This window comes from Trachinotus anak, unplaced genomic scaffold (assembly GCF_046630095.1).
Source record: "Trachinotus anak isolate AG129_WGS33_773 ecotype Australia unplaced genomic scaffold, CSIRO_AGI_Tana_v1 ptg000011l, whole genome shotgun sequence".
Lineage (NCBI taxonomy): Eukaryota > Metazoa > Chordata > Actinopteri > Carangiformes > Carangidae > Trachinotus > Trachinotus anak.
The window spans coordinates 2715965-2735215 of NW_027273862.1; the positions used below are offsets into that span (position 1 = coordinate 2715965).

Consider the following 19251-nt stretch of genomic DNA (forward strand, 5'->3'; position numbering starts at 1 on the left):
TTCCACTGCCTCCACCTCTGAGTTGTGAGTGTGCAGTTTTTAAAGTGACTGATAATGCTTTTGTCGAGCCCATTTGATCTGCCTCTCTGCTTCCTCCTCAGTCTGTATCTTCACCATGTTTTTTTTCTTTCCCAAATTCACATTTGCGCAGTTGTGTTGCAAGAGCAGCATGGTGTCAGTCAGGCGAGGCTAATAAAACTTAAAGAAGTGATTATTAGCAGTAGCTTCATCGCTCTGCTCTCTGACATATGAAACTCAGTGCTTGGCCGGAAGAGTTCAGTGCAGTGCAAGTGTTACATGTGCAGCATGGAGAGGAGCAGCTGAAAGTCAGGGACATGTAATAGAAACAGCTGCTGCTCAGACTGTCAGGGCTCACAGATAACCACGGTCACCACGCCGTACACTGCAGTCTGCAGCTGGAGCAGTGAACGGAGCTCACATGTCACATCGTTTGTTCTGTGTGTTTACCTTTTCATTGGCACAGAGAATTTGATATTTGCAAAACATATAGTAGTCAGTTATTTTTCCCCACCAAGCAGCACTCATCATGCATATTTCACCAAAGACAAAGGTCAGCTGCTAATACAAGTCTCACGCATCTGGATCTCAGTAGCCTGAGCTTATATTTTTTTGTACTTTGAAAGATTCCTTGTTTTTTTTTTCCTATCCTCCACCTGTGCCCACCTCCTCCTCTGGGTTAAGATATACAGTCTGTGGTTGAGAATTATCAAGGCTGCAGTCGAAATTATTAATGGGAGCTTTGACAGCAGTTTTGCTGCAAATTCAGGAGGCTCATCTAGCTACTCAGAATGGATACCCATTCACAGAACGAGCAGTCACTGATGAAAAAGTCAGCATATTTGAGTAAAAATGCAGACTTTGTTTATCCCACGAGTCCAAGAAAATAGGCCATTGTCTTCTAGACCATTATGACCATTCCAGAAATGACTACTGTGAATATTTTCTGCTCTACCACCTGTATGGATGAGGTCTGCTTCAGCTTAACTGGAAGCATGTGTAGCTTAACACACTAAGCACCACTCTTTTCAGCTACCATGCTAACTTTTGTGATATAACTACACCAGCTACTGCATGTAATATGAATAATCTCTGTACTATACTGCACAGAGCTGTAGAATTCTGAAACTCGTATTAGTAACTAAAGCATTTCAGATGGAAAAGTAATGCTACTAAAGTAAGCTGCTTGGAAGTAAACAGACACCATAGCTGTTTCCTAATGTATTTGAAAACCAGTTGCGTCACAGCGGCTCATCAAGGCCATCCCATTTCTGAAGGCTCCTTCAAATTCCTTCTTTTCCAGGGCAGAGGTGGATCCTCCTTGACCCAACCTGTCCCAAGATTCATTGCACATTGGTAATGTAAATAATCTGGCAGCAAACAGAGCCAACAGTGCAAGATTGTTATAGTTAACTAAAACTAACAAAATAACAAACCTAGATAGGAGAAAACATTTTTGTTAACTGGGGAAAAAAAGGCTTTATTAAAAAAATAACCAAATTAAATAACTAACTGAGACTGTGTTGTGTGTTTTACAAAACTAACTGAAATAAACTAAAATTATTTTATTTTGAGTTGGTTCATCGAAATTATTCAAATCTTTAGAGTCTGTCTAACCTCAGAAGCATGATTACATACATTTTGCACTTACGGCCGCATCTAGTGTCAACTGTTTACATGCTTGCATGCATGCCCAGATCTACATTTTATGTTGTTGGTTGTTGCCTTTTTTTGGATGGTTGTTTAGCTGCTCTCAGTGAAAACATTTTTAAAATGGTTTGATGTTTTGTTGAGTTGTTGTTACACAATGCTTTTTCTGACCTTTTTGTCTACAGCCTTGACAAATAACTCAAATTACAAAAAAAAATTAAAATTACAATTAACGCTGAAAATAATAAAAAAATAAACAAAAACTCAGCATTAACAGAAAACACAAACTAAACGGGCAAACTTGTTTTAAAAATGAATTAAAACTAAACTGAAATTGCAAACAAAAAGTTAATATGAAATAAAAATAAAAACTAATGAGAAATCCAAAACAATAACTTTGCAACAAAGAGCTTGAGCATTATGCTTTGCAATGTAAGTATTGGGTTTCAGCTCAGTTCAACAGCTAAAAGTACAACTGTTAAAACCACAGGCCTTAAAACCCTCAAGGTTCTAAGGCCCCTGAACTGAGACACAGCTCATTTCTGTCATTGTGAAGGGTTTAAAAACTCTTGTGCTTTTGAAAGGAGACATCTGCCCACTGGCTCACATTCACCCCGCCCAAACAATGCTCGAGGAAAAGAAAGAGGAAGCCTCACAGCCAAACCTGTATGAAAAATATTATGAAGGAGACTTGTGCAATAAGCACATAGAAAGCTTTTCTCCACTTTTCTGCACCAACATCGGTCTGAAAACATTACATAGAGTGCAGAAGTTAGAGTTAGTTGGCAGAGGCACACACACACACACACACACAGCTCTGCAAAATCATAAAATCTTTTATGAATGTTGAATTTTGCCTGTCCCTCATTTTTTTTTACAGCTCTGCATTTATTATAGATTGAAATGCCCATAAAAATACAACTTCTAATGTGATGGAGGCAGAGTTTGTAACAGGTCAGATTAATGAGCTTTACCACTTATTTTCACATGACTAAATGTGAGTGTGAGGTTCTACAGAAACCTCACTGCTGATGTTGAGGGTCGTCCACATCTGTTGTATGTAGGGTTCTTTCCATTGCATTTATTAAATATTTGTAGCCATCATACTGCAGCAGGAACGATATTAGTGTCTCCGGCTGCGTGTGATTTTACGCAAGCGGCACAGCAGCAGTATGTTCATAAATTATTCACAATAATCATTAATTATCCAGACGAAGTGACAGGATCTGTTAGTTTCTAACCATAACTGAATATTTCTATACAACAGGGAGGTAAAATGTTAAACACAGATTTAAAGTCAAATTATTTGTAATAAACCACCAATATATATATAATATAAATTTATATAAATTTATATAACAGCGCTATATCTATATTCTTTTATTGTGGTTCCAAGCTCTGTTTTCTTCTGGAAAGTCAAAATACACATTATTTATTTATTTATTTATTTGTATCTTTTTGTTTATTTTACCTATGTATTTTCTTTTTTTGTCTTGTCAACGTTATTATTAATACAAAGTGCTTAGTTCTGATGCTTAAGTCCAGTCTCACAATAAATATAAACACAACCTCTCCAATTAAAAATGAATACAAAATATGGCAACGATTAGTAATGATAAAACACATTCTGTTGTACTGTTGTGTTATCGCACATTTAGACCAATCATTGCATATAGACAGGACTTTCAGTGTTTTGTAAATCATAGATTCAGTTGATAGCCTATTCATTGTCTGCCGCTGAAAGCATATGAGACGTTGTTTATGAATATTTGTGTGCTGTAATGTGTTTTGGGACTTAAGTGCTCTCTAACACATGCAATGTATTTGGTGCTTTGGTAATTTATTTTTCCTCTCAAACCACTGTCTCTCTCATCCTGGTCGGGTTAAAGAACCAGTTCACCCAAATTACTATTACTATCTTACTACTAACTACTTATTACTATCTTAACTCTGGTCCTGTGATCAGGTCCAGACATTGTTAATTGTTAATGTTTAATTTGCTCTTGTTAAACATTGTTGCACCACCTTCTATTGAAGATAGATAAAACAAGTTAATCAGTCTCATCAGGTGTTTAAGCTGTCAATTCACTGTCTTTTCTTTGAAGGAAAACACAAGACTCTTATTTATAGTGTGTCTTTCACCAAATAAATGAATAATGAACACATCAGAAACAGGTTGGAATCAAACAGATGAATAAAGTTGATATTTGAATGACAAAATGAACTGATCACTTAGTTTCAGTGAGATGAATCCCGAATCCCACACTGTACCCCCCCCCCCCCCCCCCCCCCCCCCCCCCCCAGGAGTATAGTTTGGGTTCTGTTATTTTTTTCTCCTCTCCTCTCCACTTGTTTTTTTCCCCATTCCTCCTTTTTAAATGGCGCAGCAGATGGCTGCCTCGGTGTTTTGGTGCGCTCTGCACCATTCACTAGAACAAATTCCTTGTACGTGAAAACATACTTGGCAATAAACCTGATTCTGATTCTGATTCTGATTCTGATGAAGTGTGTAATTCAGAGTTGCCAGAGAACGGTAGAATATTAGTGGACTATTTATTTTTCTAGGACTTAAATTAGTAATGAGCACTGACTTTGCATTCACTTGTTTTACATTTTACATTTCATAACTTTGCTATTTGATATCATACATACGTGGGACAAGAACTCATTTTCTTGACGTTTGCTGAGATGTAATATCAGCTGGGTTGCTGAATAGCTGGACGGCTAATTCATGTTAATTCAGACGTGTGCTCATGTTATAGCCTAAGGATTGCAGCTTACAATTTATAAATGGGGGGCGGGGTACGACTGCGTGTGTGCATGTGTGTGCATGTGGGAGGCAGAGAGAGAGAAAATGATTCAATTTTGTGTTTAATTTTGATGATTTCCAGTTTGTTGAATGAAATCTGGTTCTGTTCCATGAGCGTGATTTGTTTTTCAGGTCCTTAGATTTACAGCCAGCATGACACCAAAACTGTGGTTCTGCTGTTACTTATTTAACCACGACAAAACATAGGCCTCTTTTGGGTTGGAGGAAGGTGGTTCCATGTCTGACCAGTGTTTGTTCTGTCTATTGAGGTGAGAAGGCCATTTGGTGAGTCCAGGGAGTCTGTAGAACTTTATTCACCCACCTTGTCTCTCAGTGGAATGCAAGAATAGTGAGTTCACCTACATATATGTAGCAAACAACAGCTACCGACTGGAAATACTCACTTTGGTTTAGGTAAAGGGTGATGCCTGGGGAGAGTGTGCAGGAGGCAGGGCACCATACAAAAAGTGCACTGCGAAAGTCACGGAATTGTGTTTTAATTACATTGATTACATAATTAAGTTCCAGAATCTTGTCATCTCTCCAGTTTGATCTCAACGCCGTTGGATGTTTTTATTCTTCTGCTTTCATGTCAGCTGCATGATAGAAACACTCCCATCAGCACACTCAATCACTGTCTCAATTGGATATTACACAGACCTTGTGTTAGGGAGCTGGCTGGGTTAAATCTGTCACATGTTTAATGGTCTAATTTGCATTCTCACATACAGCTCCTCCGGGTAATGTCGACATAAGTTCAGGGTTGCAGTGCATGTGTACATTATTGAACTACTGTGTGTGTGTGTGTGTGTGTGTGTGTGTGTGTGTGTGTGTGTGTGTGTGTGTGTTAACATCAGTGGAATAATCAAGAGAACTCTGTGGCAAGTGAGCTTAATTGAAAACACTGGTATCTAAACACACTGAGCACAACGTGGGCCAACGTTAGATGCATAGTTAAAGCTACCTTGCTCCATAACCGTACTGTACAAAAAAAGCTGAACTGTATAAACTTTTTTTTTTTTTTTGGTTTAATTTCATCAAAGAAAATGAGCGCTTCAGCTCAAGCATCACGTACAAAAACAACCTAACACCTACATAAGAAAAAGAATGAATTAAAATTAAACTCTGTTACACTGAAAATATATTACATAAAATAAATTAAATGAACATTCAGCTACATTGTGTGTGTGTGTGTGTGTGTGTATATATATGTGTGTATATATATATATATATATATATATATATATATATATATATATATATATATATATATATATATATATATATATATATATCCATCTATCCTGGAGAGAGATGTCAACAGGCTTTTTAAGAAGCAGAACCCCCGCAAAGCAGCCGGTCCTGACTCTGTCTCTCCATCATCCCTGAAGCACTGTGCTGATCAGTTGTCTCCAGTGTTCACGGACATCTTCAACACCTCACTGGAGACCTGCCACGTGCCAGCCTGCTTCAAATCCTCCACCATCATCCCTGTCCCCAAAAAACCAAGGCCCACAGGACTAAATGACTATAGACCCATTGCCCTGACCTCTGTGGTCATGAAATCATTTGAGCGTCTTGTCCTGTCCCATCTCAAATCCATCACTGACCCACTCCTGGACCCCCTGCAGTTCGCCTACAGAGCCAACAGGTCTGTAGACGACGCCGTCAACATGGCTCTCCACTTCATCCTCCAGCACCTGGACTCCTCAGGGACCTATGCCAGGATCCTGTTTGTGGACTTCAGCTCTGCCTTCAACACCATCATCCCGGCTCTGCTGCAGGACAAGCTCTCCCAGCTGAGCGTGCCTGACTCCACCTGCAGGTGGATCACCGACTTCCTGTCTGACAGGAGGCAGCACGTGAAGCTAGGAAAGCACGTGTCTGACTCCCAGACCATCAGCACTGGATCCCCACAAGGCTGCGTTCTTTCTCCTCTGCTCTTCTCCCTGTACACCAACACCTGCACCTCCAGCCATCAGTCTGTCAAGCTCCTGAAGTTTGCAGACGACACCACTCTCATTGGACTCATCTCTGATGGCGATGAGTCTGCCTACAGGTGGGAGACTGAGCGTCTGGTGACCTGGTGCAGGCAGAACAACCTAGAGCTAAACGCTCTGAAGACAGTGGAAATGATAGTGGACTTCAGGAAGAGCCCAGCCCCACCCACCCCCATCACCCTGTGTGACTCCCCCGTGGCTACCGTGGAGCATTTTCGCTTCTTGGGAACCACCATCACACAGGATCTCAAATGGGAGCTGAACATCAGCTCCCTCATCAAAAAAGCTCAGCAGAGGATGTATTTCCTGAGGCAATTGAAGAAGTTCAACCTGCCAAGGACTATGATGGTGAACTTCTACACCTCCATCATCGAGTCCATCCTCACCTCCTCCATCACCATCTGGTACGCTGCTGCCACGGAGAGGGACAATAACAGACTGCAGCGTATCATCCACTCTGCTGAGAAGGTGATTGGCTGCAATCTTCCGTCCCTCCAGGACCTGTACGCCTCAAGGGCTCTGAGGCGTGCAGGGAAGATTGTAGCTGACTCCTCCCACCCTGGACACAAACTCTTTGAGACACTCCCCTCTGGCAGGAGGCTGCGGTCCTTCAGGACCAAAACCTCTCGCCACAAAAATAGCTTCTTCCCATCTGCTATTAGCCTCATCAACAAGGCTAGAGAGCCCCACTGTTGCTGATCAATTGCACCAATCACCAGAAAAAATTCCTTGTATGTGAAAACATACTTGGCAATAAAACTGATTCTGATTCTGATTCTGATTCTGATTCTGATTCTGAAAGATTCACTAGGGATCATTCATATATTTTTATCTATTGTACAACAGCAGGGCTTTTATCAGTTACCCAGCTGTGCAAAATACATTTATGAGCTTAGTCCACACAAAATGGACATTGGAGATTTGGGGGTCACTGCAGTACTCTAGCCCCAGATGAACCATGTGTAAAAATTAGCGAAGCCCACGAAATGCTGCAGTTGTTCGCAGAAACCTGGGACAAGCCAGTCCATCAACAGTTTCACATCAGAGGGGTCCATTTGAATTTTTCATGCAGAGACATCCACAAACCCCAAAGAGGGCACGACCAAATATTCATACTGACCACTGAGTGAGTTAAAAGCAGTTTTCCATTTGCCCCCCTCCCACATGTGAACCAAGTAATATTTCTAAAGTCCAGTTTTGTGAACACAGAAGCCCCTTGTCATAGTTAAGAGGCGGTGGAGATGAGTGAGAGGGTGTACCTGTTCTTAACATTGATGTTATTCAGTCCATGAAAGTCAACGCATAACTGTCAAGCCGAACTGCGTGGGTTTGGAGGAATCCTTGATAGTTTGGAAAGAGCTGGCAGGTGGTGAACAGGAAGTGGAGGAACTGTAGAGATGGAAGAAGCAGCAGGGAAAACAGGAAATGCAGTTCTTGGACAAGGCGGTCAACACGGATAGTGAGAGAAATTAAATCAATTTCTGCTGGTAATTTTCATTACCTTTACACTTTTCTCAGCTCATACCTGCAGTCCAGTGGCTAACAAGGTGAATTGTTGCTCACAGCGAAGAATTGTGTCAGCATTTGAACAGAAACAGGAACTGAGTTGGCTGATTCCACACTGGCCATATTGTACCGTCACAGCTCAGGTTAGGTGGACCAAATAGCATGACTCAGAGACACTGGTAAAAGTTCAGAACAATTCACCTATTAAAGCTCGACAGGTAAGGGCAAGGGCAAGCAGTAGGCAAAGTCAGAGCGTGGGCAATGGTCAGTAACAGGCAGGCAGATTAACCAGGCAAAAGGAGCAGGCAAAAGGCAAAATTACTTAAATGGGCTGGTAGTTAAAAACAGACCGGCAAAAACTGGCAAAAACAGGCAAGAAAAGCTTGAAAGATAAGTTGTGGAAAGCACAATAGACAACGTGCCAAGGAATTAGAAATGGAAATGGGGCGGTAGATACTAAGAGCTGATTAGGGAATTAGGAACAGATGTAGGTGTGTGGGGAAGAGTTGTGTAGCTCCAAGTTTAAGACTGGGGTTACTGCAGGGCAGGAAGGTCTGAGTGCCATGGTCTGAAATGACAGGAGAAATAGTAATAAGCCAACGGCCGGCAGACAACGAATGACTGTGTAAATGAACTCTGACTGGGGCTTTTGCTGCATAGAGAATTACAAGGTGGCTGTCTCAATCAAAATGTTTGCCATCTCTCTCTGATGGGTGTCTTCATGGAAAACATTGTTTTCTAACAAGTGTTGCACTGTATGGATTTTTGTCATTTGTCATAGCAATTGTTACATTATCCCAGTGTGATGGTGCTATATCGTAATTAGCACAGTGCACTGGAAAAGGTGCTAAAAAAAAAAAAAAAACTTCCAAAGACGAAGAAAAGAGCTGCAATTTTCCTCAAGGAATTTCCTCAAGCACGTCTGTTTTTTCCCTGCAGCTAGAATATGTCAGGCAGCGCCCTAATACTTCATGGCAAGAAGTGAAGGCAAGGGTATTCAGTTTCCAAGTGATTATGAGTGTATTAACACAAAGTCGACATTTTTGTAGCTTTAACATTTATTGTTATTCATCTTCCCAGACTTTTTTCAAAAACACAGAACCAGTGGTTTTCACCCTCAATGGCTGAACCAAGTCACCAGGCTCAGACATAATGAGGAGGGCACTGACATCTGAAAGCATTGTACCCCCACGCTGCTGGCTTTGTGAGACATTAGACCACTAACTACAGACTGGATACCTTAAGATGCCATGACATGACAGCTTTTCATAAAGTGTTAGAGACATGTGAGAGAATAACCCAGGTGGCATTATACACTAGCTAATGAGGAGGGTTCTCCCTATTACTTTCCAGTTCACCTCTTCAATAGGAGCGCTAAAATCAGCTTCCTACAAGGACCTAGTTTTAGCCACATTTTCAACAGTGCAACTGATGTAGAAACTCTTGTAGATTGACCAAACAATTTTGGTATCTTAAAAATTCAGGCTAAAGATAGCGAAAGCATTTTTTGCTCATCTCCTGGTATAATTTCATGCTAATTCTGCCTCAGACTTGTTTTGGAGATCTGTCTCATTTTTTCCATCTGTCTAATTAAAACAAATTAGTTTATCACTTCTTGGGAGACATGTACCATATATCAGTTCTTCACCGTGCATCCTTTGCTCACTCTTTCTCTGACTCATTCACTCACTGTTATCCTAATCTTTGCTGTGTTTTAAATTGTCTAAATTAGCAGCATTTGGCCTCATCCTTAAATGGAGAAAGTGCAGCACAGTCTGGGTTCTGTGTGTTTTCCTCTGCCTTCTAACTCATCCAAAGGCAGCTCAGAGAGAGGGTCAGAGGGAGAGAGAGGTGTCCTTGATTGAACTACACAGCTCTCAATCAGAGGGGAGGCTTCAGTAAACGATCAATGACTTGGCACATTTATAAGAACACTACCAATCACTTTCTCAGTCTCACTATTAGTTGTCATCATCATTTCCACTCAGTACCACTTAACTGTGTGTGTGTGTGTGTGTGTGTGTGTGCGTGTGCGTGTGCGTGCTTCCATCTTTGTCAGGACCAGTTTGAATTGTAGCCCTTTGGCCCTTTGGAGTGAGAGAGGACATTTTGGCTGGTTCTCACAACTTCAAAGGTCTGTTTGAGGGTTAAGACTTGGATTTAATGTTCAGGCCAGTTCAGTATTTAGCTGGGGTGGTTAACGGGTAAGAAGCTAGGAAATGTGTTATGCCGATATGTATCCTCACAAAGTTTGGATTGTCAGCTAAGCTCTTTGAAGGTAGAATACAAAAAGATGTATACATGTATGTAGCTGAGTGTGTGCAGTCAGTAGTATTGAACAGTTAGTAAGTAAAAGTATGTAGCGAGAACAGGTGCTTTTTTTGGATTGTCTTTATATTGATAGGTTGAAACATTTTCATATGTACTAATTGAGATGGTTTTTCACTCTGGTGCTTTTGTACCAAAATACACTTTTGATCTTGTGAGTGCAATCATTTTATTTAGAAAGTGCTCAGTGTCTATTATCATGTAATTGCTAGTTTTGTTTTGTCAGATCAGACATTGCGACAGTAGCAGGAAAACCACACATGTATTTGATAACATTGATGACAATTTCATTCCGTTTACGTCCAGTCCTGTTCCCATTCATGCTAGCCCTCTGACGTGGCGTACTCAGACACTTCCATGTAACATCGTCATCATTCAACACACAGTAACTGACTCTTTTGGCCACTTGGAAGCAGGGCAACAAGCTCTAACCAAAACATTGACACACAGTATAATCTTAGCAAGTTGTTATGGCAAATTATTAGCAAATTTCTTTTGCTGATTTACACATCCAGCAGATACTGAGCAATATTAGCATTCATTTGAAGTTGTGCTCCAGGCAACCGGACCAGTGTGCAGTCTCCACAAACTCCTGAGGGAAATGGCTCTTCAGCAGCAAAATGCTTTACTATAGCAGCCAGTTGCTAAGCTTGTCTTTCTGCCATTTGGTGGTTGGAAGCAAACAGAGTCTTTTTATCTGAACGTTTTGGCTGGAAACAGCTGTCTGCTGTGGCTGTAAATGAGGTGGAAGAGCCAAGTGAAAATGTACCAGAAAGTAAAGCTTTGTGTCATGAAACATAGAACAGTTAGCTTATTGCTCCACCGAGCTGAGGGAAACTGCAGAGTCTAGTCGTAACAGCTACGACATGACAATTTGATCCATTCTTAATATAGAAATACTGATTAGAGTGGCTTAATGTTATTCGTAACACCGACGCTTTTCCTGCACAAATGCTGAAGAATTCCAATATGGCTGCCAGTGTTGCACCATATTATAATAGCATTTTTAGTATTTAGGATTTGCTGCTCACTCTGTATCAGTTTTTTTCTCATCCTTTAATGTTTATTCTTGTTAATGATGCTCTGAAGGGAGGCAACAGGTCCTCATGAATTTTGCAGTAGGCGTGTATGAACCTGTAAACATTTACTGTAATTACAGTCATTATTTAATTTATATAATGCCAGCAGGGCGCATTCTGGTGCCCTCTGGTATTTACACATGAGAACATAAACGTGAAATTAAATGTAAATCAACTTGGAGGGGATGGAGGTTCTCTCCCTGGGATGCAGTGGGAGATTACATTTACATACTCATAGAGAAATGACAGACAGAAATGGAAATGACCCACTTCCACTGCAGGTCAGGAGACCAGGAGATCAACCCACACATCACCAAGAGCGTGTTTGAAAACACATATTCATATATTGCAGGATATGCACACGTGCTCTTTTTCACACGTAAAAGTTTGTGGGCTGATCTCTGTGGGTAGAAGATTTATATGTATGTTGCTTGTTACCACATGTTTTACTGCACAGACACTCCAGTGCAGTTTCACTTTAATGAGTTGAAATGTTCATCTTTTTGGACAAAGAGCAAAAGAAGAAATTCTGTCCCTTAATCCATGCAGCAACAACCATGGCTACATGTTGAGCCCTCTCCACTTTCTTTCATGTCACTATGTTTCTGGCAAAAAAAAAAAAAAAAAAAAGTGACTGCAGTCTGTAGCGAAACTTTTGAAATACAAAACCAGGATTATTTTTTGAAAATTTGTCTAGTGGCCATTTTAAGTCATTGTTGGAAGAGACATTAATGCCTGTACCACAAGCTTGTCATGGCACATTTAACATGATTACTAGTTTCTAATTTGAAAAAACATTGTCAACATCCAAGTCATAATTATGACTGGGAAACTCTGATTTTTCTAAAACCTAACATATCCAACTTGGCACTTAATAATATAGACGTGCATGGATGCCTTGTGTTAGCCACACAGTAATTAAACCCAAATGGATTTAGTGCTATATTATAATGCCATATATTGTCAATGTACAGACTCACCTGACCAATTCTGTAATCACAGCAGTTAATTGATGACATGATGCTTGTAAGTCTCTTCACCTGTTCCTCTACCATTTATGCCAGGCCAAATTTCTGATTTCAGTTTAGTTTTTCCTCTATACAGACTCAAATGACCCCACAATGCAATGAATAAAGTACTGTATAATTGAACACCACCCTAGACTTATCTCCCATTATGCATTGCACAGACAGGGGAAAAGATCATTTTAAATGTGTGCCAGAGGAAAGTTTGAAATAGATGTTTGACTTTGCCATCTGATACTTTATTCTCCTCTACATAGAATTCGCTATATAATGAGCAGTGAACAAATGAATCTGGACACAGTGGAGATGTCTATTTCTAGCCATGCTAATAGCAGCATGACTCTATTGTTAGCACTGTCAGTCTGTTGGTAGGTCCAGCACTTTAGTACTAACTGAAATATCTCAAAAACTTTTGGATGGAATACCATTGAATCTGATACCAGTATCCATAGGCCCCAGAGGATAAATCCTAGTGACCCCTTTGATGATCCCATGACCTTTGCTTTAGCATCACCAACAGGTCAAGGTTTTCAGTTACCCTGTGGAATATTCCAACACTTGATGGATAAGCACAACAGTTTGTACAGACATTCACACAGTGTATCCTAATGTATTTGGTAATCCCCTGACTTTTCCTGCAGCATCACCATGAAGTTCACATTTCTGGTCTCCACAACTGTTGGAGGAATGCCACGAACTTTGGTACAGACATTCATATACTCTTCAGAATGGGTACTAATTACTTTGGTGATCCTCTGACTTTTACTCTAGCACTTTAATCAGGTCAGAATTTCAGTTTGTCCAACACAAACACCTAATAACCCAATTACATTCCTGTCAGCTTCCGCTATATTTTGTGTAAAGTGTTAATGAACTAATGTCACATTATCACAGTGACAATATTAGCATGGTGGGTGTTATTATTTAGCTCAAACCACCATGGTGTCAAAATACAGCTTCCCATAACTGCGAGCATGGCTTTAGACTCTTAGTCTTGATTTAATCTAGTTTATAGTTAAATCATTAAGGTAAGTCATTACTCCTTTCACAGACAGCTTAGTTAAACCCTGTAAAACCACTCTGGACTGATTTCCCTGATCAGCTATTTGATTGACTATATATAATATATAATATTGACTATACAATATATACCAATATATATCCAATATGTCCTGTAGGAAGATGTTTACAGGATGACTAGCTGTTGACGTTTAGATGTAGATACAATTTTCCATAAGGCATGCATCAGTTATAGTCATACCCTATATTTAGCATGTGTTTCATTATATGGTTAGCTTTGTGACCCAACCCTGTCTCAGTATCCCACATTTTATCCTATGGTGATGATATGAAACCTGAGTGTCAAAGTGTCCAGTGTTCTTAGCAATCTTAGAAATGCTTCAGCAGCACTGTTCTGTGGGTGGGCATGGCTTTAGATTAAAAATGACCCCTAGGTTAACAATACAGGCAGGAAATATATGTGTGTGTTCACACATGTATGTGTGTTGTCATAATAGAGGCCAGTGAAGGTCAAGTTTGATTAACAAGCAACACACCGATTTACACACACACACACACACACACACACACACACACACACACACACACACACACACACACACACACCAAGTTGTCATATAACTTGTTAACATGCCAGAGCCTCACCATACTTGTTCTTGTGCCTGCAGATTTTTCTGAACCACATGTACCACGACTGCACATCTTTTACCTTCTCTTTGTTATTTAATTTGTATTAAAAAATGTTTTTGTATTTGGTCCTGTAGATAGCAGTGTCCTTGAAGCCACATCTCTGAAATAATCTTTTAAATGGCATCAATATGTCCAAATAATTGCAGTAAATGCAGAAAGCAAAAGTATGTGGACTGAATAACAAAGCTAGAAAATAAAGCAGAATTCAATCAAACTTGTTTGATGACTGGGTTCACCTGTGCATACCCCTCAGTTTTCCATCTCCCTCAAACTGCAGCACTTCTTTCTATAGTCGATTTTTTTCTCTTGCTTAACACTCTTTCACAAAGCTGTAAAACATCATCATCTCATCAAAAGCTTTGTTAAGCCATGCATAATCCATAAATTTATAGCAGTGAATAATGTGTAGTCCTCTCTCCCTTTTCAATCTGTTTGTCCACAGCACAAAGACCCCTAAGCGGGCTGTGTTTGCAGGGAGCATGCAACTGCTGGCTGGCATCAAGCTGTGCACAGGCAGAGTTCTCACCAACCACCCCCATTATGAAGATAAAGACCTGCGGGAGAGAACCAGACAGGTAATGTAGGCTGCACTATACTGTCAAACATACACAGGGGTGTGGGAACCACTACAGGGGCTGCTAGATAACAAATTACATTCAAGACCCTTCGATGCTTGCTGTCCATCTAAGTTGAAAATTCACTAAACCCCTTCCCTGAACAGCTCAACAGTTGTTGAGTTTAGGAACTATACCTCCGCATGGCAGGTGTGTCAATCTCAGGATCTCTCTACATGCTGAAATACAGTACTAGTGAGAGTTGTCTTTTTTTAATGTTGTAGATTTTTATGCTATACCATAAGTTGTAGGTTTAATGCAACATAATTTGATTTAGAACAAAAACAGAACAAAACACTGGTGCAAGAAAAAAATAAATATATCTTTTTGCATTTTGCATATTTTGTTTTGTAGATTTAATTTTAAATGAATAAAAAAGATATTTTGACCCATCAAGCTACAGATTTATTAAAGATAAAAAACTGAACTCTCACATTCACAGCGCCATTCAGATCTTTAATTCAGTCATTTGTAGAAGCGCCTTTGGCAGCAACTACACCTTAAAGTCTTCTTGGGTAAGTCTCTAAAAGCTTTGCACACCTGGATTTGGGCAGAATCCCATTCTTCAAGAAAAATCTTCTCAAGTTATGTCAGACTGGATGGGAACCGTCTGTGAACTGCCGTCTGGAACAGAGTCCTATGGACTGTCTATGCTATGGCCAGTGCAACCAAAGATTTTCAGGGTGAAGAGTCACCTGATATCAATATGACTGAGCTGTGTTCCACTTGCTGAACACTAGACTAAAGGTAGAGAGACCAAGAAAGAAAACAAGAAAGAGTTGAAAGAGGCCTGGGAGAGCATCACCAGGGAAGATGCAAAGTGTCAGGTGATGTCTTTGGGTTAAAGGCTTAAGGCAGTCATTGGCTGCAAAGAATTTTCCACAAAATATTATAGATAGATAGATAGATAGATATAGATATAGATTTTAATGTGGAATCCTTTATTTTATTTCAAATTGATTGTGCTGATGCACAGAGACGTGTGAACAAAAATGGGATTGGATTGTTCCAGTCCAAGATTATGGAAGATTATGGAAGGCACATGGTGATTTTGTCAGATATAATTGCATGTCATCTGCATATGGACTTATTTTATGTTCTCCAGATATCAGTCTGGAATCTGGTGATGTTAGTTTTGATTTATAGAGTTTGCAAGTGGTTCACTGGAGAGCAAAGGTGATAGTGGACCACATTGCTTAGTGCCTTTTAAGTTGAAAAGGTTGTGAATTTTTAGCATTTGTAATTACTGATCCAGTTGAAGAGTTAAATAAAATCTCTAGCCAGGTAATTAAAATGAGTTTAAAATGAAAAAGACGCCTCCTCTGCACCCAAATCAATCTGATTGATGGGATTGAATTCACTTTGGCATTGTGCATCACACCAAACAGCCTGTTTATTTTCAGAAGCACGTCCCTTTTAATGAAGCCAGTCTGATCAGGATGAATTAAGTAATGAATAACTTTGTAGACTGGGGGGAGAGCTTCACTTATGATTTTAATATCCATATTGATTAGTGATCGATAACTGTGTAGTAGTGAAGTTCTGAAGCTGTCCTGGTGTGACTTCAGCCAGCTCAGATTTTTTTCTGTTAGGAGGCTGTTCACCTTGGTTCAGGTGTTAAGCAGGACAGATTATAATTGGTCCAGTCTCTTAACCACCCACTGCAGTGACTCTTCTTGTAGCTCTCGTTCCTTTTCATCAGATTACCTTTCCTCTCATAAAATAGCTGATGTTTTCAGGGAAGGATTCCCATTCCTGCTCAAGATACTCAATAAAAGCCTTGTCTTCCAAGTGGTCATAATCAATATTTTTATAATAACAGTGTATCAAGTGACAATGTGAGGTTTGCCCTCTCCGAATTGTGGAGAAACTGAGAGTTATTAATTTTAGGAGTCAAATTAATCAGTCTGATATCAGAAACAGTGACTTCTCAATTTCATTGATCTCCAATCTCTACTTCAAAGGAGCCAACAGGGGTCAACGACTGGGTCAAGTTAAAAATGTTCATTAACTAATTCAGAAACACAAGAAATGCAGTGATGAATAATCATAAAGATGTAACCTGGAGCAGATGATCACTATTGTCAAATAGCTGGTGATATGTAAAAGGAGCAGTTGGGTGATAGGAGAGGAGAATAAGCTTAAGCTTTTGACATCAACTTGGTCAGGAACAGAAAAGTGTTGATGGAGTTGCCCTCTTGCATTGTGCCATGCTGTGGAGATTCTTGGGTGGAAAAAATGATGTTGCAGGATAATAATCTTTGACAGCAGATGAATCCTCTCAGTCTGTGACTGAGGTGACTGCAGGTGTCTCTCAGTTGTTTCAGCTTTTAGAGAAGTCTGCCAGCAGCTTGCTTTCTTGGGCACACTTGAGATCTTGTTAGGCGATCCTGGGAAAGTGTAGAGCTGGTGGGCCAGCAGTTGATGACAGAATAAACCTTTACCATCTCTTAACTTAAAACTGATACTTAACAGATAACTTTACAAGGAATTGCTGTCGGCCAAACGACAAAATAAGCTTAAAAAATCTTCTAAAGAAAAGTCATTGTAATTAATTAATCTGTTCATCTGAATCAAAAATTGCTTTGAGAGAAGGTAACAAGGAGAACAAAGAACATGTGTTCAAATTGACCAAAGAGTAAGGTTAAGTAACACAGGCAAAACAAGCGTAAGAAGCAAGTGTAAGGGTGAGAGCATGAGTTCGCGCGACAGAGGATCCAACTGTTTTGTCCTCAGGGTGTGTTTACTTCATCTCGTCGAGAAGAGAATAATTTTCTCTAAACTTTGAAATGATTAATTTAGTTTTATGCGCAAATGTTGCATATCCCTCACTCCACCATGGCCCATTTACAATCAACACGATGATAGCCCATGTGAAACTACATCACTGTCAGTGGGAACACAGGAATTTAAAAAAATGTAGATTTTCATATTGTATGTCATACAGAACTTATATACATACACTCATACCTAATAAACAAAGAAAATTAACTAAGAATTCTATGAATGCAGATACAGCCTTTTTATTATCAATAATAAAATGATACAAAAATGAATACTTAGCTATGTGTGTTACAGAGCAGAACACTGTGCATTTTCATTATGTGGCCATGGTGGAGTAGGAGTAGAGCGTATTATGGATTCAGTTGCTGGCTTATTTTGATGTTTCTATCTTTGCGCTATCGTTTGTCCTCAAGTAAGTTCTCCTTTCTGCTGCAGTCATGGTGTCAGTGAGACTCAGGGAAACCACAGATTCCCACTGAAGTTGAAACATTTTCAGCTCAAGCAGATGTACTGTCTCCATTTAAATCTGAGGCGCCCAGAGCAAATTTATTTGGTTTGTCCCCATTCCTGTTCCTGCCTCCAACTATCACTTTTTGCTACAAAATATAATCGAAATAACAGCATTCACTGCTTTTTCTTCTTTTTTTTGAAGCTGTGCTTTATGGTTAGCTGAGGTGTTAGGAGAGTATGTCATCATTGTTATTTCCATAAGAACATTTTCATTCTTCTGTTTAGTCAAACAAGCTGATTTATTTGTTCATTTGTGTATATAACTCATATTTTATATCAAAATCCCCTGTGTCTTTAAGTGTAGTTAAACATTATTTGGCCTTTTTTAATTCTTTATTGTAGTAATGAACAACCTTTAGGTCTTATTTTGGGACTGGAATCAAACAAAAATTTCAACCTTTTCCAGAACCTGCTGCTGCTCTGATTCTAGCCTACACAGAGAAAATCTGTATTGTGCAACAGCAGCTAACCTCACTCATCCATCTCACTCAGCTCTGTGCTAATGTCTTGCGTGAGAGACCAGGGAATTGTCTGTAGATGGGGCCAGTGACCTGCAGTGATTGTGTGAATGAATATAGGATCAGAAGACGCAGTGAGTACAAGGCGCATCCATTAAGTCAGGTTGAGTGGTAATGTAGGAAAAATGGAGCCTAAAAATGCTGTGTTCCAGTAAAGGAGAGATGAATGGTGGCGCTTGCACCCAAGTGCATCTCAGTAATGTATGTAATATAATGCGGATGCAAAGGGTTTTCACTGTCATTAGTGGAAGAAAACCATTCTTCAAACCAAGCTTAATAGATTCAGTGTTTCCATTTTATTCTGATTATTTCACCAATAAATTGTTTCATGTGGCATAAACATTTTTCCAACTTCAAATTTTATTTGTCTTTCTATGTGATAAGTCTCTTAACACCATGGCTTTTTGTTCGCTTTGGCCTTCACATGCCTTTTATTGTTGCATGTCCATAACGCTGTCCATGTCCATGTGCTAATAATGTCCATGTGCTTTGACTGGATTACAAGACTTTGAAACACAGAAGTTAACATTCAAAACACTTAATCACAAAAACGTATCCAGGCTCAAATATGGTATAAACATACAGCTCTTACTGTTACCCGGTTGTGTCTGCTTATGCTTTCTGCGTGTGTCTTCTTCACAATGAGCAGGAAGTAATGTGTGTGTCATTTCTTGCATAGCTGAGCCTGTTTTGCCTCCCA

The 19251-nt window shown here is 39.7% G+C and overlaps 1 protein-coding gene across 3 annotated transcripts in view; it reads left to right on the top strand.

Annotated features, from left to right (window-relative positions):
• Nucleotides 1-19251, top strand: part of dpy19l3 (dpy-19 like C-mannosyltransferase 3) — a 66335-nt gene that overhangs the window by 36433 nt on the left and 10651 nt on the right. For all 3 annotated transcript variants that reach the window (XM_071488145.1, XM_071488144.1, XM_071488146.1), the window contains exon 17: nt 14568-14700. In XM_071488145.1, coding sequence (XP_071344246.1) covers nt 14568-14700 — 133 coding nt within the window. The remainder of the gene's footprint in view (nt 1-14567; nt 14701-19251) is intronic.